Here is a 21,688-nt window from a genome sequence, read left to right on the forward strand (position 1 = left end):
GGCCTGCGGGGACTGCAGTAATGGCGGCGCACGGTACGGCATTGGGACGGGCGCTTAGGCAGGGTTTTCCACTGTGGATAGGGTTCAAGTGACAGGAGGGGTGCATTGGTACTTTGTGTTGTGTTGGACTTCAATTCCGCGGGTGTCGGTTCAGCTGCGATACCTTGATGGATCACCAAACTGTCGCTCAAGTAGTCATGTCATTAAGGGACATTGTGAGAAGAGAATTATGGAATTGCTCCTACACACATTCTTCTTCGGGGGGGTATCTATCTTCTACATGCGCATATCCTAGGTAAGTCTACAATTGACGATCTTTCTCCACAGAAATCCTACAAAGACAGCTCCAATTATTCGCGGCTAGTGCGCCGATTCGCTGAAACGAAGTCAAGGTCCACCAATGAACACCAATCCGGGTAACGTCAGGCATAGTCTGCCTTGCGTAAGCCGGTAATAACCACTGAAGGATGCAACCGCGATATTGCAATGCGATGTGCATAACAAGAAGTTAATAAAGTCAAGAGGAGCCCACTTGCACGAGCAGTAATATTGACCTGCTTTAGCGAGCGGGCGTATCAGGGACCTCCCACATATCCCTGACCTTCTCCTCGTTCTTGATACCTACACCAGAGTACTCAGGCCTAGACGCGTTTTCCAACTCATTCGAGCCTGATGCGAACGGTATCGCGCCGTTCGCTGTAAATACAGGCAGATCAGCCCTCTTGCTTGGCGGTGACATGAGCGGAACACCAGGCATGGTCGTGTCCTCAGCGTGTGTATTGGCAACCCATTGTAAAGTCGCAGATGCCTGTGGGCTTGACGTGTCCGGTGGCGAGTTTACAAAGTCTGGGTTTCCACCGAAGCTCTGCGCCGTGTAGTTGACGAACTGTGAAATATTCGACGGTGGTGGGGGAGGGGGCGTATCGGCACGAGAAGGTGGTGAGACATCCGAGAGTGGCTCCGTTACAGTGACGAAGGACGGCATAGGGAGTTGTTCACGGATCTGTTCCGGTGTTATAGCCATATCATGCAACTCAGTGGGTGGCTGCACGATTCCACCAGAAATACGTCGATCTACAGCTGGAGGCTCCATCGGATTTTGCGCATCCTGGAAAGGCTGTGGCGCGGTAGGCTGTGGTAGCAAATTAGACGAGTCTGTCTGTATTGGCTGGGGTTGTTCGAGAGGTGCACCAGCAGCAACTTGCATCTGTGGGGCCTCAGGGATAGGCGATGCAGGTTTCGACGACTTTGCTGGCCGACCAGGTCCCCTCTTAGTAGTCGCTGCAGGTTTAGTCGTCGGTTTTGTGGGAGGAGCGCGAGCAGCTGGTGGTTTCCGTGCAGTGGTTTTCTTTGGTGCTTCAGAGGCCTTTTGCTTCTCAGCCTTCTCCTTCTCTCGTGCATCATGCACCTCCTTCGAGGGCATCTTCAATGTGATGCGCTTCAAGCCTGAAGTGAGTGCATCGACGCCGTCGTTCTCCTTTCCTTTGGTCGCACCCGCCTTGACAGAATAGCTGGAAGGCGCTCTTGCTGCTGCGGGACGCTGAGGGGCGCGAGCTGCCGCAGCAGTCGTTGTTGTTGATCCTCTAGCCTTCTTGATAGCCACTCCATTGGTTGAAGCTACAGAAGGTGCAACGCCTCTTCGGCTTGCCGCTACACTTGGCGCACGAACATTCCTGTTGTCTCCTATTGATGAGACGCTGGAAGCGATACTCATGCGGCGGGAAGCAGAGTGTGCTGGCATTGAAGGTTCTGAACTGGCTGGTGCAAAGTCGGCAATCGTCTGGCGCCTACTGGCTCGTGACTCCTGACGAGATCCCTTTTCGTCGTCGGAACCAGGCTCAGCGTAAGATGGAGCAGCTTTACGACCACGCAATTGACGTCCCGACTTTTCAACATGAACCGCCGTTGGGGCGGGTGCGGTCGGCTTCTCTTTCTTTGCTTTTACTTCTGCTAGATCTTCTGGCCTGAAACTGCGGGTTTGACGATCAGAGGGGATTAGCAAACTACTCAAAGCATGTGCAGCGGTAGCCCAGTCAACCTCTGGCGGCGGTGGCGTGGGCGCTCTCAAGGGATTGGAAGCGTATTTGGCGGAAAGACTACGATTGATCTTTGTTGGATCCACGACTTTGGCGACGTAGGACTGTGTGGGTGAAGAGAAATGGGCCAGGCGTTCAGCGCGGGTCACCTTTGAGGCAGTTACAGGCGGTGGGGGAACGAGACCCTCCAGCTCAGATAGATGATTTGCCTGCCACCACAGAGGATCATAACTGACGGGTGTGAGCTCTGGCTCGATAGACTGCATGGGAGCGTCTTCATCCTGGATGCCAAGTCCACTCAGTCTGTTTCGCATGGAGGAGGCGAGGCCCTTTGATGGTTCTGACTCCTTCCAGATTTGACCATCCACAAGACCGCTCAAATGACTGAACACGCCACTGGTAAGAGCTCGGTCGCTGTAACCGCCTTCTAGGACAGAGATGACACGACCCTCCACAGATGTACCCTCCTCTTGGGCCAAGCGTACTACATCGCGGGTGAATCGAGCGTAGAATTCGGTAGGTACGTTGACACTGTGTCGTTGCATGCCGGCAGTTTCCCACTCGCTCGCATCAAAGCCAGCAGATAAGAAGATGGCTGCTTTGGGCGCAGGGTGATTTGGCGAAGCCCGGAGGCGGTTGGTGTGATGTTTGAGATACTGGCGAGTTTTCTCTAGCAGTACCAGGTACTTCTCTTCGTAGATTTCCCAGAACTGCTCCGGTGTCTTCCAAGATTGCAGATGCACGTTCCAGATGGACTGGCCGTGTGCGTTGTCGATACATAGACTAGCGGCCTGAACTTTGTCGTCATCGCCGTCTTCGCAAGGGTACGAGTTGATGTCGTGTAGACTGAAGTAGCCGATCGAGGTCCTCTTCCAGTTGGGTGTATTCTTGGGCATGTTCTGAACCTTTTTGTTGCGCGCCCATGTTATAGCTTGCGAGCCATCTCCGTGATGCAGATCAAAGTCAATGATGGCTGCGTGCGTGAGGCCGTATGTCATCATGGCGTGTTCGATACCAACGTGAACGTTATTCAGCCAGCAGAATCCAGAGGGAAAGTCGTCGGAGCAGTGATGACCAGGCGGACGGATACAGACGAAAGCTCTGGAGGGGCCACTACCAAGGCTGGTTCCCTGGAAGACAGCATCCACCGCATCCAAAACACCTCCAAGGGCCCCCTGGAAGGCGTTCAGCGATTCGGGGCAGAGGTATAGATCACCAGCATGTAGTTGTTGCTTCGGCGGTTGTCCCGGTATTGCAGGGGTGTCCCTGACCAACTCTTTTCCTGTCGATGCCAGCTTCCGCTCTGCGTTGTCGCACAATGACTTCAGTTCGCCCATCCACTTGGTTCCGTGTACGTTGGTGACGACCTGTGAGGTGATATCGACTGCTCGGGAAGTCTTGCGGATCTTGAATGGGATACGCTCGGGCGGATTGTAGTGCGGATGCGGTGGATTGTCCCCCTCGGCGTGGCGCTCGCCCAGTCGCACGTAGGCTGCTGAAATACCCAAAACGCTTGCCAATATCCTCTCTGGTCGCTCCATGATCAAGCTGAGGTGGCTCCTGGGTGTCTTGGGCCGCGAAAAGCGATGGCCGTAGCATTGGTCGTGTACGATGACGATGGTGCCTGCATTGACTGCGCCTGCCATACCCTCATGTCGCGCCATGTCCTTCTTGAAGTAGTCTTCGGCAACATCACATGCGCGCAGTGGTGGCTTCTCCTCTACATACGTGGGGCCTAGCGGGCTCTTGGGCATGGGTGCCTGCATATTTGGGTTGAAGGACGAGCGGCGGGATGCAGAAGTGCCCGGCCGAGGAGGGTCGCCGCGGAGGGAAGAGGTCGACGACTTGCGTCCCAAGGCGGGTGTCGAAGAACGGAAACTTGCTACACTTGGGCTGCGTTGGACGGCATTCGCCTTGAAGTTGGGGGTCGAAGGCGTCCGGCGGAGATCAGCTGAACTTCGAGGTGAATTCAGAGCGGGAGACTGCGGTAGTGGGGTATTCGAGGCGGAATGCAGGGACAGGCGTTTGAGGGGGTGTGAAAGGGGATTCGCGTCGTTGTTTGTTTGTCGCGCCCCTCGCGGAGTGCCGGGCCTGGCGGCGGGGCTGGACCGCGGTGAATTCTGCATCTTGGCACAGTATGCCTGCGATGCAGGACGTAGCCCGTCGTGTCTTGGTGCCTGTTTCTTATCAAATGGGTTGAAGGTGCAAGAAGAAAGGCGCGCTATGACGAAGCTACGTCGCGTCCACCATCAAAGCGACGACGAAACAGGGTCTCGCGCCTAAGCGAGCCCCTAGCTCAACGGCTCGTAGGGCTGGCGTCTTCTTCACATGTGCATCCTACAAGCTGGATTTGGCCGCAGCATATGGCACGAGAAATCACTTCGACAAATTGTCAAGTATATTATTGAACAACATCATGTGTCACGAGTTCTACGTTCACGCCGAATGCTGCTGCAGAATCCAGCCCAAACCCTCCTTCAAATCAGCCAACGCCCTCTTCGCCACACTAAGCATGGGAAAGAAGTCGGGCGCACCGTGCGGATATCCAGCATACACTTCGACCTTCGTTGGTGTCCCAATGTCTCGGAGAACGCTCTCGTATACCAGTGCTTCGTCACGCAGGGGGTCAGTCCTGCTACCTGTTAGCACACATCAAGGGGTCATTACAGCTTTACCTACCCCATAACCTGCAGATACGTAGGAGGTTGGCCTTCATGAGTCTTCCAGATCAGCGGGCTCGCTAATGGTGACTTGGGGTCTGGTTTGTAGTTGTCGAAGAACCATTCCATGCCTCGGCGGTCCAGTACTAGACTATCTCTATGGTCTTCCCAGCTTGATATGTGCTGTTTGTACTCTTCTGGCATGGCCTCAGGATGGCATATCGAAGCAGACATAAGGACTACTCCGGTAATCTTCGGGGTCAACTTGTCATCGACAACCTGATGGGCTGATACAGCCGCTAAGTTGGCTCCAGCTGAAGTCCCTCCTAGGATGAAACCTTTGGAAGGATCCGCACTCAACGACTTCGCGTTCTCGGCACACTGGAGAGTCCGGTTAATCTCACAATACCGCGAAGGTAAACAGGAAATTACTCACCCATTTGACTGCATCAATAGCGTCATGCGCCGCGGTGGGAAAGACATGCTCTGGTGCATTCCGATACCCTACGCTCACGACCGTGAAACCTAGTTCCTTCACCAACATCTCTGCCATTCCCTCGCCGAATTCTGGCATCCCAAAAGTCCATCCCCCGCCGGGGAAGTACACATACAACGGTCCTGGTTCCTTTCCCTCAGGATGAATCACGAGGGATCGCACTGAAGACCCATCGCGCGTAGGAATTTGGATTTCAGATTTGTGGTAACCAGTCCAGTCGGGAAAAGTCACGATGCCGGCCGCAACCATCTGGCCAATTTGCTCGTTGAAAGATTGACGGAGCTCAGCGGCGGATGAGTAGTCTGCGAAGGATTTGGGTGGTGGAAGATGGGGTCGTAGCTTCTTAAATCAGCGACAGCATTGATGATTATACTACAAACACGTACAGCTTCAAACTCTGCATCTTCCCTACTATACCCCTTCCATGTTGATGAATCAATGTTCATATTGTCTGTTCTATGCAGAGTACTCGACGGTAAGGCACGGAATATCTGAAGGTGATCGTGGCAGCTGGAGAATATTGAGGAGAGATGCTAGATGGTGTGGGTTTTGTACACAACATAAGCTTTGCGTACGGTAGGCACGCCTCATCTGACAGCCAAGAAGGCAACATCTTACATCTCCCTCGCATCTGCGCTTACTCTACCCAGCCAGCATCGTCAAGAGAGGCACGTTGAATGCGGCACGTACAAGATCTGACTCCATTTGTGCATTCCAAGAGCCTTGCGCTGGAAGTCTAGCTTTACACTCTCTATCCGCTTCTGGCAATACACAGAACCTACAATATTTTCACAGCGGCCAAATCCATACTGTTCGAAAGACTGAAGAGTAGCATCGTTACATAGGGAGTTGAGCACGTTTCTGGTCAAGTTGCGGGGTTATCTTCCACATGATTCATACTAACGAAGAAGAGTAAGCGCCCATAGCTTAGACTACTGCGTGGCTTTATTCCGTACGAGCATACTCTTCAGCCTAGTGTCTACAGGCGGCGAACAAAGTAATCGTTGGTAGACAATGAGCAAGGTATGATACGCAGGGGGGCCGACCTTGCTTCTTGGATATTAGTGTCGACCCATTTTTCTGGTTCTCGTATCCGCTGCGGGCCGTTTCCCCTCACCATGAAGCCGCGAGCCGCGACAGACAGCCTTATCGTCAAAGTGTCGAAGAGCTGTCTAAACTTCATCAGTCTTCCACGAAAAATCTGCAATTCGGAGATTACATGGCATGGATACACCCGTGACCAGCGTTATGGGTAACCTTTTCCGGCACGACCTATAATGCGCTACGGAGTAAGCCTGCAGCTGAAGGGTAATTTACGAGCCCGAATATGGTACCTGGACGCTGGAAGTGGACTAATGAACTTTATGAACGATCTAGACCTAGTCACAAAGCGATCGACTACGCTTTGTAGAGTTTCAGCCCCAAGGTACAGACTGAGTGTGGTCTCACATCTATTCTACTCGCTCTAGATACCACAGTCACTACCACTACTATCGTGCATTACCAGATTAGCTCCTTGGGTATAACTTCTTCAGCTGCAGATTATCCCCTAAGCAAGCCATAGCGATAGTGCGAAGGCCCTATGTGTACCACAGCTTGCCACTACTCGGAGTTTTGCCCGGAAGCGTCAGACTGGCCAATCAGAAAACCATCCTACATGCAGCATATATGCCTCGATTTCTATAAAACGGGCATGCTTGACTTCAACTATGGTATCGTTGCTTGTCGTAATACACTCATCCGGTTCGCAGCTAAGAGCCAGCCATGATGCACCTCTGCAAGATTATCTCGCTGGGCTTCTTCCCTATAGGATTACTCGCACAAAATACATTCGAACCACCCGACTTCGACATTACTGCGGCACTGTTGCAGAATGGTGTGGACATCTCCACTATTCCAAGCCTAGCAGGTCTTTCCAAGCGGACTACCTCAAGCGGAGGATGCTCGATCGCAGTAAGACACATTCTACGATCATGTAGTATTGCCAAACACAGTCGATGCTAACTCTCACATTAGTGCAGCTCTCTCAAACGCATCTTTGGTGATGCGAAGGTCGAGACCCAAGAGGAGACTGCCTATACCTTAGCCATCGATTATTTCTGGTCAGCGCAGCAGAAGGTTGCCCAACCTTACTGCGTATTCAAGCCTGAGGAAGCGCTCGATGTATCCACCATGGTGCTGCTATCTCGTCTTACTCAGTGTCCTTTTGCAGTGAGAAGCGGAGGGCATGCAGCCTTTGCAGGTGCATCAAACATTGATGGCGGTATCACAGTTCTGTTCGAGTGCATGAAGCAAATCACTTTGTCAAAAGACAAGAAAGTTGCATCTATTGGGCCCGGTAACCTCTGGTACGACATCTACACAACCCTAGCCAAAGACAACCTAGCAGTGGTAGGCGGCCGCGTCTCTGGCGTCGGAATTGGAGGTCTTACAACGGGTGGTGGGATTTCGTTCTTCTCGAACGAATATGGCTGGGCTTGCGATAACGTTGCATCTTATGAAGTCGTCACTGCCTCAGGATGCATCATAGAAGTCAGTCAAAAGTCGTATCCAGATCTGTACTGGGCGTTGAGAGGTGGAGGCAACAATCTCGCCCTGGTTACGAAGTTCAACCTCGAAACGTTCGCCCACGGTCCGCTGATGTTTGGCGGACAAAGAAGGTTCCTCAGCTCTAGTTTCCCTGCTGCGATAGACGCCTTCGTAAACCTGGGGAACAGCATTGCAAAGTACCCGAAGGCTGCGCAATTTCTGGCCATCATTCTAGACGCCGCTACGAACACCCAAATCGCGATTGCCGAGTTGGAGTACGCAGACCCAGTCGCTAAACCCCCGGTCTTTGAAGAATATTTCAACGTACAAGCCTTCCAAGACACCACGGAATTGAACAGTCTGGCCTACTTTACGCAACAGTTGAACAATAGCAACCCCAAAGGCTATCGCGAGTCATTTTGGACTTCTTCGTCTAAGCTTGATCGAGAGTTGGTTCAGTTCATGTTCGATGCCACTTATGAAGAATTCGCAAAAATTCGAGATGTCGCCGGTATCTTACCTGCAAACACCTTCCAGATCATCACCGTTCCGCAGCTCGAGCAGATGCAAAAGAAAGGAGGGAATGCACTAGGACTTTCGCCTTCTGACGGACCGATCCTTATCATTAACCTGAGTAGTCGCTGGGATAAGGCTGAAGATGACGCGCGTGTTCTGAAGGCGAACGCCAACATCGTCAGAAAGATGGAGGCAGAGGCGAAGCGCAGAAACTTGGTCAACGACTACATCTACATGAACTATGCCAGTCAGTTCCAAGATGTTGTTGGGAGCTATGGAGAAAGTGCAGATAAGCTGAGGCGTATCGCACGCAAGTACGATCCTACAGAGGTGTTCCAGAAGTTGCAACCGGGCTATTTCAAGCTGCAAGGGCCGCCGAATAAGAACTGGCCGTAGGTGTACCTAGATGTGAATGGACGAAAGATTTCTACGGAAATACTTGGTCAAAGGAAGCATAACTCAACACCTGGGCGAGGGGTAGGCTGCAGATCCAAACTCCTGACTGCAAGCTACCTAGGTACGGTTACACCCGTGGTGCTTTACCGCCATCAGAGTATCGCGTGACTGACCCTCATCCACTGAATTCGCATCAACCAAGAAATAGTATCGATCATTCATTGTCTAGGTTCATGCTTGACGTTTTGCGCCAGTAGTGCCTGCACACATGATCTGCCTTCTCTACAAATGGGACGTTGGGTTGGCATGACTGTTTTGGGACATGGACTTGAGTGGCTTGCAGCTCCTTGCGTCTTTCTCTCACGTTGTCAGGCGCAGGCACGCTCAGCCCCCATCATGTTCAGCTGTGGTGGGGCTGGTTGAGCGACGCACCCCGCAGTCGATCAAGCATCTTCTTTCCTACAAACATAAGAATCTCTGCATAATACTCATATCAAAGATTGTATGGCACTCGACAGTCTAGAGCCACGGATCGAAGAGTGCGAGATACGTGATCTGGACGATGCTCGCGGCGGCGCATCAACCAAAACGCCCTATGGCGAACGTCTACTCCAGTCTGACAGGATTCGTCTTTTCACCATCGAGCACGACACGGGTGCATTGCGATTGCGCATTTCTCCACACAAGTTCCAAGACGACCTCGAATATAATGCGATATCATATGTCTGGGGAGCAACGGAAGCCTTAACCAAAGTCCCATGCAACGGGACCGACCTTGTAATCAGCCCAACCGTACTCGACATCCTTCATCATCTGGATCGAAGCCGTCCGTGTTGGGTAGATTCTATATGTATCAATCAGCAAGACACCGAAGAAAAAGCGGTCCAGGTACCACTGATGCATCAGATCTACTCGCAGGCTGCACAGGTTGTTATATGGATGGGCATACCTACAATGCAGAGTGAGAAGTTTATGGCCGAGTTTCCGAGCTTACTGGAGAAAGAGAGAAAGTGGAATTCAATGATTACCCAGCATCTTCAACCTTGGATTGGCGCCAAGGGTCTCCTTGTCACCGATGAGAATCTCTTACAGGGCATGTTACATATTCTCAAGAACCAGTGGTTTGAACGTTTGTGGACTTTCCAGGAGTGTGTTCTCGCAAAGCACCCCATAATGTTACATGGACATCTTTGGATCAACTTCGACGAATTTCTCATATTCGCTGAGGACGGATGGTACCAACGAGACTCATACCTAATCCACTCTTTGCAAAATGCAGGTCTCCTCGCTCCATCACCCAGATTATGGGCGGCGTGTAGATCACTGAAGCTTTTTCGTGAGCATTTTGAACCATATGGGGCAGTTCAGTACAACCGAATACCATACCTTCTCCACACGCTACGTAGGCGAAGCGCAAAAGAACCGGTCGACCGAGCCTGGGCAGTCACCGGATTGTTTAGCGAAGCTTTGAGATCAAAACTAGACCCATTCGTCGATTATAGCGACAACGGTCGGTTGGACTTCTGGAGAACTCACATACTGTTTGCGAAAACTATCATGGTCGAAGAACAAACGCTAGGTCTATTGACGATACCTCCAACAACTGAGGAGAGACCCCATTCAGTCCCATCTTGGTGCCCGGCTCTCGAAGGGACGTTCAAATGCAGTATGCTGACGATTGGTGCATGGAACGAACAGATTAGCGGACAGAATCATGCACCGCTCCTCGAAGACATCGTGGAAGAAGCGGACCGAGCGCGATCAGTCAGTGCTTTGGACCCGCTGTCAAGTCAGTACAGGTCCCGCAGGGTTATCGCATTCGAGAAGGACGATGCATTCTTGAAGACATGCGGTTATGTGATAGATACAATATCAGAGGTCGTGGAGGATCCTCAGGCGCAAACAGGGTTCAACTACATGATGAGCGTAGATGCGTCAACGCGCTTGATCAGCAATCCTATACACGCTGCGAATGTGGACGTTTACGCTCGCAGTCTCCTTCTAGCTCGTCGTACAGCTCATTGCACAAATGATAGTATTGAGAGTATACCCCCCGAGTATTTGATGACTCTGCTTTGCGATACCAGACTTTCTAGGGAAGCAACTACCGCTTACGAAGATGCTTGGGCTGTACTCACCGATCGAGAACACAACAATTTCGAAGGGCTCTTCGCCGAGCGGCGATTGCGGGCGATCACATTCTATAACAGACTGTTGAACCTTCCTGGCCATTCCTTCTTCAGTACCGCTAGCGGTCGATTTGGTATCACGACGGCAGGATGCAAGCCCGGTGATGAAATCTGTGTCTTCTACGGCGAAGATCCTCTTCACATACTACGATGGCCGGAATCCCAGAGCGAGAACAACAAAATCCATGGCGAAGGCCCCGCTGAGTTCTGTGGTGTCGCATTCATCCCTCATCTAATGAAGCCACACGAGCAAGAAGCGGCTCGACTTGGACCAGACGAGATCTTTATTATTGGGTGAACGTATCGTGAAGCATGCAAACTTTGCGAATATCGTGAGTTTTTTGTCATTTGGTGGCAGTACAGAATTTGAAAATTGATGAGACGTATGTTGTGAGCCTCCTGGCTCTTGAGGGAAATGTGTCATCACAGGACCATTCACTGCTCTCTGACCCAGCGCTCGTGACTGAGCTATACTCTTACAGCAATCTGCTTTCTCCTTTCGCAGAATGTCTCTTATCGTTTGCTTAATCATGTCCTCTGGATCTCACCACTCGAGACAATACTATTGCGACCAAGCAATCAGAAAAACTCTTTAAGAATCAAAACTGAGAGACACACTGTTACGGATGTCAAACAACTTCCCCTACGCAGCCTACCCAGGCGTCGGCGTGCCCACAATCTTCCTCGTTGGCCCTACCACCAATCCAACACGCTTCGATGTCCACCACTCGCTACTGTCAAAAGTATCCCCATTGTTCACTAAGCCCAATGGGTTCCCTCGCATCATTCTCTTCAACATCTCGCTTCCCAAAACCGAACCAGCTACTTTCCATACGCTCTTCACGTGGCTGTACGAGCGCAAGCCTCCTGAGTACGCATCCGATACGAACCTGTTAGACCTGATGAAACTCTGGATCCTCGCCGGAGAACTCGGGATCTGGAGGACACAGAACACGGTAACGAGGCTGGGTATGGCGCTGATGCAACCAACCTACTTCGTCTGCAAGATAGAGACAGTGAGGTGGGTGTACGAGAACACGCCGGCAAAGTCAAGCCTTCGAGACTGCATCATCACGATTTTCTGCCAGCGCGGTCCGCCGATCATGCCCTCGATGTTCTCGCTAGATAACGAGCGTTTGGGTATATTTCGCGATGCGGCAGATTTCATGCGCAAACTAAATTTGGTCCGCGCTGGCAATCCTAGAGGGCTGGATGGATATGACCTCTATGAGCAGTTTCCAATGCAACATACGTGGTCGCCGAGTGAGAACGAGCTTGCGCCAGTGCGGGTTCGTGGGTGTCTGGTGACGGGTGGGGAAGATGTAGATTGGAGCAAGATTGAGTATCCACTTCCTTCTTTTTTAGTCTGGGGCATAGAACGGGAAGACTTGCCCGATAGGCATTTCGTCAGCGAAGAGAATGTTCGAAGTGTGGCGGAAGACGTATTGAAGCAGATTGAGTTTCCATAGGGATCGTGTAGGAGTTGATCTAGCAGTGTTATACCCTCATTCAAGTGATAAAGCATTTACCCTGTATATAAAGAGGTTGCACGCAATCAGACGCCTTGCAGTGACACGTATGGGAGCAGGTTGAACCTTGAAAAACGGATTCTTATTGTGACGTCTATCTTGACGAAATCATACATGCGTTGCGTGAGTGCTATAAAACATCAACTATAAATGAGATAGGAGTTGACAATCGACAACACCATTTTCGTATTCGAGTTTCCAAGAGTCAAATCCACAACGTCTAGATGACGAAAAGCGTAAAGCAACAGGCCGCATAAATCATGAGCAGCGCTTGCTATGAAAGTCGGGAAGGGGTATTAGCAGAAGCTATGAAACATGTGTACCGAACGCCAGGATCATGAGAAACCTATTTTGTAGTAAAATGAAAGAGATCTAGAAAGAAAACGAGATTCGGAAGGGTTCATGACTCGTGCAGGTCGAGCAGAGACTACCTTTTGGGGTGTTTGCGCTGATGCCTCAAAAGATTGTCCTTACGTGAGAAGCCGTCGAGGTTGTCGCAGCCAGGGTAAGGACAATAATGCTTGAAGGCAACTACCAATGAAGGATCATTATGTGTCGGAAGGTGTCTCCGGAGGTCCTTAGGGTATAAGAAACCCATGTTGCAGGTTGAGCATACATGAGGTGACTCTGTCGAGTGAGTCTTTTGGTGGCGGCTAGAAGCAGTCAGTTGGTGATCGATTGACCTTGATTCAATAGCGAAGCTTACTTTAGGTCACATTGACGGTCAAACACCCTGTCGCATCCTTCCGTGTTGCAAAGAAACCCACCGGGTCGAGGCGCCTGCCGCTTTTGTACTGGCTTGCGGTTGCGGCTGCGTCGTGCAGACAACCGATCGCCGGGCGTATAGATGTCTTCCACATGAGCTTGTACGGTAGCTGGCTGCACCGTCGTCTCGTTCCCGTCCATGATTTGCATGTAGTCGTTGATCAAGGGCTGCCCATGACCCGCGTTGACGTATTCGTATACCGGTGCCAGGTCTGCTGGCGTCTGTTCGAGGTCGAGCGACGGCATGTTGAAGAGACCGGGGCCATTGAAGAACGTTCTTGCAGCGACATACTGGACTTGTGGCTGGGACTGTCAGCAAGGTCTACAAGAGCAAGAGAAGGTGTCGTACTATGGCGTGAATGCATTGGAAGAAAGGCAGGCAGCAGAGCTCGCACAGCATGTCGTCAATGTCGCCGTAGGACCCGTCGATAGGAGTGTCAGACATGCTGAAGTCCACAAGTGGGCTTGATGCTGCCGCCGGCTGAAGGAGGACAGTAACAACTACTGTGAGGAGCAGCAGCGAGTACATGCTCTGAGGTGTGTCTGGATGCCTGAGGACAGGACGTGGGGACCAACGAGGTGGTAGACAATGCTAGAAGTTGTGTAAGAAGCGCAACAGCGTGCCTAGGAGACGGCGACAATGACGATGTACTATGCAGAACAGTAGGAAAGCATGTAAGAAGAGAAGTAGAGAGAAGGGCGCAGAGTCGAATTGAGCAGATGCGTGCTACGGGCAGAGGACTGCGGAGGCCGGCTGCCTGAGGAGCCACAGGTCACGGGCAGGTGTGGCTATGTTGATGATGTAGGTGTCGAGCATTTTGGCGATTCTGCTGCGTCTTTGGCTGCAATTCTGTCAGGTTTGAGTGTTAGCAGTGATGAAAGTGCACTTTTGATGCGTTGAAGTGTGCAACTGTGGTCGTGATGGGGTGACAGGCGACGGCGCCGCGCAGCGATCAAGGGATACGCAATTCCTCGACGGGTTTACGCCATACCCTTTCGAGACTTCGTGAGGGGTTGTGCAGCTCTACGATACCCGTGACTTTGGCACTGTTCAAAACATGAAGAAAGTATCGGTGCTAGAAGCTATTGACTTCGTTAAGATGGGAGACTGTTAGTCTGTTAGTTTCCTAGTAGCAACTTTGAGCTTTACCAGTGCTCGTGGTTGCTTTTCCTTTCACGTGCACTCGTGTCATCGCGCTTGCGGTCGAACTTCGCAATCTCCAAAATCTGCAACTCAACTGCAACTCTTAAGCTATCGCTCACATAGTCTTGTACAGCCCTTGGATGCATTGCATCATAACTGCTTCTGCTTCTCGACCTCGGGAGGCTGTTGAATGCGCTCTGACGACTGGGTGGTAACACGAACATCCACGAGCCCTCAAAAGATACAAGTAGACGTCTAACATCATTATTAATGATCAGAAGGATTATAAGGGATTCAAGAGATTCAAGCTGCATTTCCCTCAGGCTGAGGAAACGTGCTCGATATATAACAACGCGACTCCTCCGGAGTCTGCGCATGATCCAACACGCCACGACTTCAGAACGAAACAAGGCAGCCACTTCAGCTGTGGTTGTTACTATTCATATCGCAGCTTGATGAGGCAGATTAGAGGTTTAACCTCTTCTGACAATGATAGCGCATACTGTACATTACACACGCATTTCACGTCCAATCGGCCATTCAGGCGTTCTGCCATGTTCACGGTGGGCGGCCTCCCAGGCGTCCGTCGAACAAGGACCGGTAAGCAAGGCTCCACCATAGCACCCACTATTGTGGGTGGGGACAGTCATTCCAGCGCGCTGCGCCCTTTGAATCACAGCCTTCTGTAAACTTGACAAATTAGGCAGGTACCATGATGTATACTCTGTGCTCAAGAATGGCTTGCGCGCGGCGACTGCTGCCCCACGTTGCAAGCCGAAGCTTCACATGCGACGCTCTTTCATGAACACAGCCACACTGCAACTCGGTGTTTGCGAACCCCAAACCTGTCCTATTGAACATGCTGTCTACTCGTGGTCGCAGATATGCGGCCTTGGATCTGGCTGCAGGCTACACCAAAAATCGTGGCCATCTCTATGACAAGACCAAACATCCAACAGGTTTAGTGTCTTTCAGCAATGCGGAAAACGTTAGTCTGAGTTGATTGGAATTGCTGCGATATTCCGAGTATCAACACTGATGATCGATAGTTGCTCATGCGAGAAGAGGTCCTAGACTACATAAAGACCAAGGTCAGCCCTCAGCATCACATGGAGGAACTGTATTCTAAACACCACTTAGTGTATTCCCAGCCTTGAGCCCGACACCTTGACCTATCATGACGGCCCTTTTGGATCCAAGCGCCTGCGCCAAGCGATGGCTGCGTTCATTAACAAGCGTTTCTCGCCCGTTTCAGCTGTAACAATCGACCAAGTATCTTTTGTTAGCGGTGTGACTGCGTTGAACGACATTTTGTCTCTATGTATGACAGACGGAGAGACTGATGGTTTGCTTCTTGGTATGCCGATATATGGATCTTTCTATCCGGATATGGCGAGCATGTCCAAGTGAGTACAAATGTTATCAAAGCACGATACCTATTTCGCAGCTACTAACTTGTACCAGCTGCAAGTTGGTTTACGCCCCTTTCGATGGCAAAGACCAGTTTACTACTGCGGCAGTTGAACATTACGAGCGTGCTGTTGAAGAAGCTGGCCGAAATGGGATTAAAGTGAAGGCACTCATCTTATCCAATCCACACAATCCACTAGGTACAAGTTCTATCTGTCATGGAAGGAAAAGCAGGACTGAATTGTCTTTCTAGGCCGGTGTTATCCCCGTGAAACTCTAGAGGCCATCCTCCGCTTCTGCGAAAAGCAGAGCATACATCTTATCAGCGATGAAATATATGCTCAATCGGTGTATGGCACGAGTTCGGTCTATGCAGAATTTACGTCAATACTCTCCGTTAATGTAAAAGGTATCATTGACGAGAAACTTGTTCATGTAATGTACGGAATGTCAAAGGTAAAGTGACATTCCACTGGAGTGATATTCTCAGCGCTGATGTTGTGGGTTAGGATTTCGCTGCGGCTGGCTTGAGACTCGGGTGTTTAATCACAAGAAACAAAGAACTAGGACAAGCTGTTCAGTCTCTAGCGTACGTATACGGAAATTCTGAGGGGCGGCTAAGACACTGATTTCCTTGTGTTCGTAGACGGTTTCACGGCGTCTCTCCAGTGACTGATGCTATTGCCACGACCATACTCGAGGATGAAGAGTGGCACGCCCAATTTTTGACGAAGAGCGCGAGGGCGTTGCGTGAAAACCATGAACTTGTGGCAGAGGGACTCAACAAGGCGGGAATTCCTTTTGATCGAGACGCGTAAGTAGACTCTGCTTTCCCTGAGCATCCTATGGACGAGTGACTGACTTGTTTCCGCGCCTAAGTAACGCTGGTTTCTTCCTTTGGATTGATCTCTCAGCATGTCTACACAGCCCGACTTGGGAGGCAGAGGATGAGTTGAAACAAGCGCTCTACGATCATGGCGTGGAGATGTCAGCTGGACAAGCGTATCATGATGAGAAGCCGGGCAACTTCCGCTTTCTATTTTCACTAGATAGGGATATTGTGGAAGAAGGTCTGAGGAGGGTCATCGACTTTTACAACACTCGTAGGACAGATCGGTAGTGATCGGAGCTAGTGAACGAATAATGAATATCCGTGTAAAAGTTTGACCTGCAATTAGAGTAGCAGAGTGTCAGTGCTAGAACTTGGACGTCGCGAGGGCCTGGTATGACGCACGACGCGTGACGCTCGTGACAACGCGAAAGGGCGCCACGCGATTGGGAGATCCTTGCACGAGATCGTCCCGCCAGATCGGAATTGCGACAGGGGAAAGTGCGTCATCATTCCAGCCATCGCGCCTCAACTGCCACAAACAAACCGCATCACCTTTGTGCCTATGTCACGATAGTAAAGAAAAATAGGCGCTGCAATGCCGCCAATACTCTCTCGAAAGCGCTCGCGATCCGCCTCCCCTCAACTAGAACCGCCGCCGAAGCGTGCGCGGGCCCGTAAACCTTCTGCACCCACTCGTAAAGGCAAGGAGTCCGTCTTTCAGACACTGGACGCGCCGCCCAAAGTCAAGCGGACGCTGTCGCAAACAAAAGCTTTGTTGGAACAAGAAGATGACGACAGCGAATTGTCGGAGCCGGAGAGCAGTGAGGATGACTTTGAAGATGTTCCGCTAAATGGCGCGAGCAAGGGCAAAGGGAAAGGGAAAGGGAAAGCGCAGGCTGGTGGTGATAGTGATGAAAGCGAGGACGATGATTGGGAAGACGCTCTCGGTGTGCATCACCATACGAAACCAGACCATGGTCCTGCGCCTGTCATTACCGGCGATATCGCCCTCACCTTATCTGCCGTACCGAAGACCGCCTTTGATACAAAGTCTGATGGGAAGAAAGGGCCATCCAAGGTCCAGCGGCAGATACGGAGCGTCACGCATTGCATGCACGTACAGTACCTGATGTACCATAACCTCATAAGGAACGCTTGGATACAGGACAAGCAAGTGCAGACGATACTTGTCGAAGGCATGTCGGCCGGGTGCTGGCGCGAATTGGAGAAATACTGGAGTGATGCAGGCATCACAGATGGGCCTAGTCGCGTCGTCGTGCAGAAGGCACCAAGTCCTCCGTCCAAGCAGGTGACGAAAGACAAGAAAGGGAAGTGGAAGGACAGTGGGAAGAACGGCGTCAAGGTGTACGAGAGCCCGCAGAAGCGATCCTCTGTTCGTGAGGATAAGAAGGCAACGCTCCTGGGCAAAGGCAAGATTGGCAACAAAGGCGATAAGAAAGGGCGCGATTGGGGCGCGACATCCGAGCCACTCGAACCGAAAACTCCGAACTTGTCAGCTGGAGATCCTCTACTTCGCCTACTAAGATATGTTTCTGCGTATTGGAAGTCCAAGTTCCAGGTCACAGCCCCGAGCTTACGCAAACGTGGTTATCTGTCGCCATCGACACTAGAAGCCGAGATTAATGCTTGGAGGGATGATCCGGATCATCCAGATACTTTCGGAGAGCGAGTCGAGAGTTTAGATGCTTTTCGCGATAGGGCTCGTAAATGTGAGGGAAGCAGAGACTTGGGAGAACAACTGTTTACGGCTCTGTTACGAGGCCTAGGCATTGAGGCCCGTATGGTAGTCAGTCTACAACCTGTTGGTTTTGGCTGGAGTCAGAGTGAAGAAGGCAAGGCTAAGAACCTTGAGAAGCTGAAGGATGCAAAGCCTGCCGATAAGGAGACTCCGCAAAAACCAGCAGCAACAAACAGCAAAGCGAAATCTGGTTCGGCTACAAAGAAGAAAGCAGCATCTACTGGTGTTGATATGGATGACAGTAGCGATCTAAGCAGTGTCATATCCATCTCTTCTGACTCTGAAGACGAAAGGCCAGCGAAGAAATCGCCAAAGTCACGCAACTACAGCGAAGAGCTGCCATACCCGACATACTGGACAGAGGCTATCTCACACCTGACACATACTCCGATATCAGTATCGCCGCTTCCTAAGACGATCATAGCAAGCGCGGCTTCTCCAGACAAGCTCGCCGACTTTTACGCTCGTGGTGCGGCGGCCGACAAAGCGAGACAGGTATTAGCTTACCTTATCGCCTTCTCTTCTGATGGCACAGCCAAAGATGTCACGACACGCTATCTACCAAAACGCCAGTGGCCTGGTCGGACAAAAGGCTTCCGCATGCCAATCGAAAAAGTACCGATACACAACAAACGTGGAAAGGTCAAGCGATGGGAAGAATGGGATTGGGTCAAGTCGCTATTGCGCCCCTATGCCAGGCCTCACGACAAGCGTCAACCATGGGATGAAGTCGAGGACGAGGGCGACCTTGTTCCTCAAGAGCCAGAGAAGAAGAAAGACATGGATGAAGAAGGCGGCAAGGAGACGCTACAGGGCTACAAGAACTCTGCTGAATACGTGCTCGAGCGTCACCTCCGGCGTGAAGAAGCACTCAAACCCGGTGCGAAAATTGTTCGACACTTCGTCACTGGCAAAGGCGACAACGAGAAGTCAGAGCCCGTTTATCTCAGGAAGGATATTGTGAATTGCAAGACGCAAGAATCCTGGCACAAGGAGGGCCGCGAAGTACTGGAAGGTCAGCAGCCTCTCAAGCTTGTGCCTATGCGTGCTGTCACAGTGACTCGCAAACGCGAGATTGAAGAACGCGAGCGTATTGAAGGCGGCAAAGTGAAACAAGGGCTCTACTCCAAAGCGCAGACTGACTGGATCATTCCTGATCCAATCGTTGATGGTCAGATCCCACGTAACTCGTACGGAAACATTGACGTTTATGTACCCACCATGGTGCCGAAAGGCGCTATTCATATCCCACTCAAAGGAACAGCGCGCATATGTCGCAAGCTCAACATCGATTACGCGGAAGCGTGTACCGGATTCGAGTTTGGCAAGCAGCGTGCTGTACCTGTCATAACTGGAGTTGTGATTGCGGAAGAAAACGAGGATATACTCATAGATGCTTGGGAGATTGAAGAAGCGGAAAAGCAGAAAAAGGAAAGAGACAAGAGGGAGAAGTTCTTGTTGGGCTTATGGAGGAAGTTCGCAAGCGGTCTGAGAATTGTGGACAGGATGAAAGAAGAGTACGGAGAGGATGTCGAATTGCCAGCAAGAGAGAAGGTGGTACTACCCAAGGAGGAAGACACCACGGAAAAGAAGTCGCAGTGGGAGGTGTTCCAGAATCACACAGATTTCGAAGGTGGCTTCATGCGCGACGACGGTGCAGCTTCTGGTGGTGGCTTCGTGCCTGAAAGAGCGCCCCAAACGGCACAACAAGATTATGACACGGCTGGTGGGTTCCTGTCAGCAAGCCAAGACGATCCTGAACATGGCGATCTCACTATTGATCACGGTGAGAAGAAGGATGTACCCCGCGTATCCGTGGCGGACAGCACATATCGCACACCGATCTCGCTCACACAGGCGTTGCAGCAGCCGCCTAGTGAATCTGGTGGAGATTCGGATGACGATGCGGACGATGATATGGATGCGCCACAGGCTCAAGAAGACGAACAGATCGAAGAAGACGAAGAAGAAGAAATCAAACCTAAAGCCACTCGCCGCAAGCCAACCGCCACAGCTTCAGCCCGTGGTCGTGGTCGTCCACGTGGCCGCGGAGCAAAGACTGCGACAGTATCCGCACGGAAACGTAAATCTAAGGTAATAGATTCAGGGTCTGACGATGATGCGCTCTCTGATGCGCCCTCGGATCCGCCAACACCACCGCCTTCCACCCGCTCAGCGCCAAGGCGTAAGGCTGCCAGGAAAAGTGACGCACAAGTCAAGAGCCACTTCTTTGCCGAAGGAAGCGATGACGAGACGGATATGACGGACATGACTGAGCGAAACTCGCCAAGGAAGAAGGCTGTAATACGAGGACGCGGTAGTGGCAAAGGGAGAGGGACTGGACGGGGAAGAGGGCGAGCGGGGAAAGCCAAGTAGTGATACGAGAGTAGAGTATTGATACCTACACCGGTGTGCAGTAGACGTGCAAAATCATTCGAGCTAATCTTGACGATACGACCAGAAGGCATGAAAATCCGCCAGCCAGCATTAGGGCTGACCAACAGGAAAAGATCGTGAGATCTTTTCAGCGCCAGTGCGCTTACCCCCATTCGATGGTATCGCTACTCTCCCGATCTAACTGCCGCATTACATCATTCTGCCCCGGATTCCTCCCACACTTTCAAACCCCCGAAACTCAAAGTTGCGAGATCGCGAAATCGCAAAAGTCAAAACGCAAACAGCAATTAAGTATTACCGGATTAAGACAAAATTCTCGAGTCGATACCATGCGTGCCGATCTGTTTTTAGATCAGCCCAGCCTCGCTAGTTGTGTCTGGGCAAGTCTTGGTTCCGCCATTGCATGCTCCCGATCCTTGGCAGACTTCGGTACCATGAATTTCCCCTAATTCAATCCCAAACAGTCAGCCTGTTGTAGCCAAGCTGCGCCATTGTGCAGTCTCAGATTGCTTCTTCAACGCCGTTATTATCGCGTCTGGTCCTTGCTCAACATGTATGACAGCGTGACAGCTGCCCAGTCGTTCGGCAGTATTGCCCATGGTAGCTCTGCGTTGTTGGGCAGTTTGTGGCAGCAGTGGCTGTTCCAATCGCGTCGGCAGAGGGCGGTAGACGTGCTTTCGGCGCCGCCCATGTGGGAATCCTCCCAGCATCCACCCGAATGCCACGCCCGCCGTCTCCTTCGTATTCGTGCTCATCACCTGTTGCCCGGCGCAAGCACGTCTTGGCTACAATGCACACTGTTTGATCTGCGATCCCTAGTCCGCGCGCTCATTAGTTGCCAGAAACGTCGTGCCTCTCCGGTGTTTTTCTATCGATGGGTCGAGATGCGTGTCTGGGGTTGGCGTACATAAGTACATATATCCTCCTTTTGTTTAGTTTTCTCACGCCTCATCCTGACTGCGGTCTTTATCAGTCACTCGCTTTGCCAATCTTTTTTTCTTTGGCAGCTGTCTCTCGCTTTCCGACTTTT

The 21,688-nt window shown here is 51.4% G+C and overlaps 8 protein-coding genes across 8 annotated transcripts; 5 read left to right on the forward strand and 3 right to left on the reverse strand.

Moving 5' to 3' along the window:
• Positions 1-559: 559 nt before the first annotated feature.
• Positions 560-4,162, reverse strand: AA0111_g476 (hypothetical protein; the record flags this gene model as incomplete). The annotated part of the gene is made up of 1 exon (XM_028650797.1): positions 560-4,162. The coding sequence occupies one exon, from the start codon at positions 4,160-4,162 to the stop codon at positions 560-562; it is 3,603 nt and encodes a 1,200-aa protein (XP_028511844.1).
• Positions 4,163-4,472: 310 nt separating this feature from the next.
• Positions 4,473-5,638, reverse strand: AA0111_g477 (hypothetical protein; the record flags this gene model as incomplete). Its single annotated transcript, XM_028650808.1, has 4 exons — positions 4,473-4,668; positions 4,716-5,077; positions 5,133-5,531; positions 5,579-5,638. The coding sequence occupies 4 exons, from the start codon at positions 5,636-5,638 to the stop codon at positions 4,473-4,475; spliced, it is 1,017 nt and encodes a 338-aa protein (XP_028511845.1).
• A 1,318-nt stretch (positions 5,639-6,956) lies between these two features.
• AA0111_g478 (hypothetical protein) lies at positions 6,957-8,633 on the forward strand (the record flags this gene model as incomplete). Its single annotated transcript, XM_028650819.1, has 2 exons — positions 6,957-7,145; positions 7,209-8,633. 2 exons carry the CDS (start codon positions 6,957-6,959, stop codon positions 8,631-8,633), a joined length of 1,614 nt encoding a protein of 537 aa, XP_028511836.1.
• A 504-nt stretch (positions 8,634-9,137) lies between these two features.
• AA0111_g479 (hypothetical protein) lies at positions 9,138-11,120 on the forward strand (the record flags this gene model as incomplete). The annotated part of the gene is made up of 1 exon (XM_028650830.1): positions 9,138-11,120. The coding sequence occupies one exon, from the start codon at positions 9,138-9,140 to the stop codon at positions 11,118-11,120; it is 1,983 nt and encodes a 660-aa protein (XP_028511837.1).
• A 328-nt stretch (positions 11,121-11,448) lies between these two features.
• Positions 11,449-12,291, forward strand: AA0111_g480 (hypothetical protein; the record flags this gene model as incomplete). Its single annotated transcript, XM_028650842.1, has 1 exon — positions 11,449-12,291. The coding sequence occupies one exon, from the start codon at positions 11,449-11,451 to the stop codon at positions 12,289-12,291; it is 843 nt and encodes a 280-aa protein (XP_028512338.1).
• A 762-nt stretch (positions 12,292-13,053) lies between these two features.
• Positions 13,054-13,645, reverse strand: AA0111_g481 (hypothetical protein; the record flags this gene model as incomplete). Its single annotated transcript, XM_028650853.1, has 2 exons — positions 13,054-13,419; positions 13,466-13,645. The coding sequence occupies 2 exons, from the start codon at positions 13,643-13,645 to the stop codon at positions 13,054-13,056; spliced, it is 546 nt and encodes a 181-aa protein (XP_028512337.1).
• A 1,474-nt stretch (positions 13,646-15,119) lies between these two features.
• Positions 15,120-16,135, forward strand: AA0111_g482 (hypothetical protein; the record flags this gene model as incomplete). The annotated part of the gene is made up of 5 exons (XM_028650864.1): positions 15,120-15,248; positions 15,310-15,351; positions 15,401-15,666; positions 15,725-15,870; positions 15,924-16,135. 5 exons carry the CDS (start codon positions 15,120-15,122, stop codon positions 16,133-16,135), a joined length of 795 nt encoding a protein of 264 aa, XP_028512340.1.
• A 962-nt stretch (positions 16,136-17,097) lies between these two features.
• On the forward strand, positions 17,098-20,637 carry AA0111_g483 (hypothetical protein; the record flags this gene model as incomplete). The annotated part of the gene is made up of 1 exon (XM_028650875.1): positions 17,098-20,637. One exon carries the CDS (start codon positions 17,098-17,100, stop codon positions 20,635-20,637), a length of 3,540 nt encoding a protein of 1,179 aa, XP_028512339.1.
• Between the last annotated feature and the right edge of the window lie 1,051 nt (positions 20,638-21,688).

This window comes from Alternaria arborescens, assembly GCF_004154835.1.
Source record: "Alternaria arborescens strain FERA 675 chromosome Unknown contig_1, whole genome shotgun sequence".
Taxonomy (NCBI): Eukaryota; Fungi; Ascomycota; class Dothideomycetes; order Pleosporales; family Pleosporaceae; genus Alternaria; species Alternaria arborescens.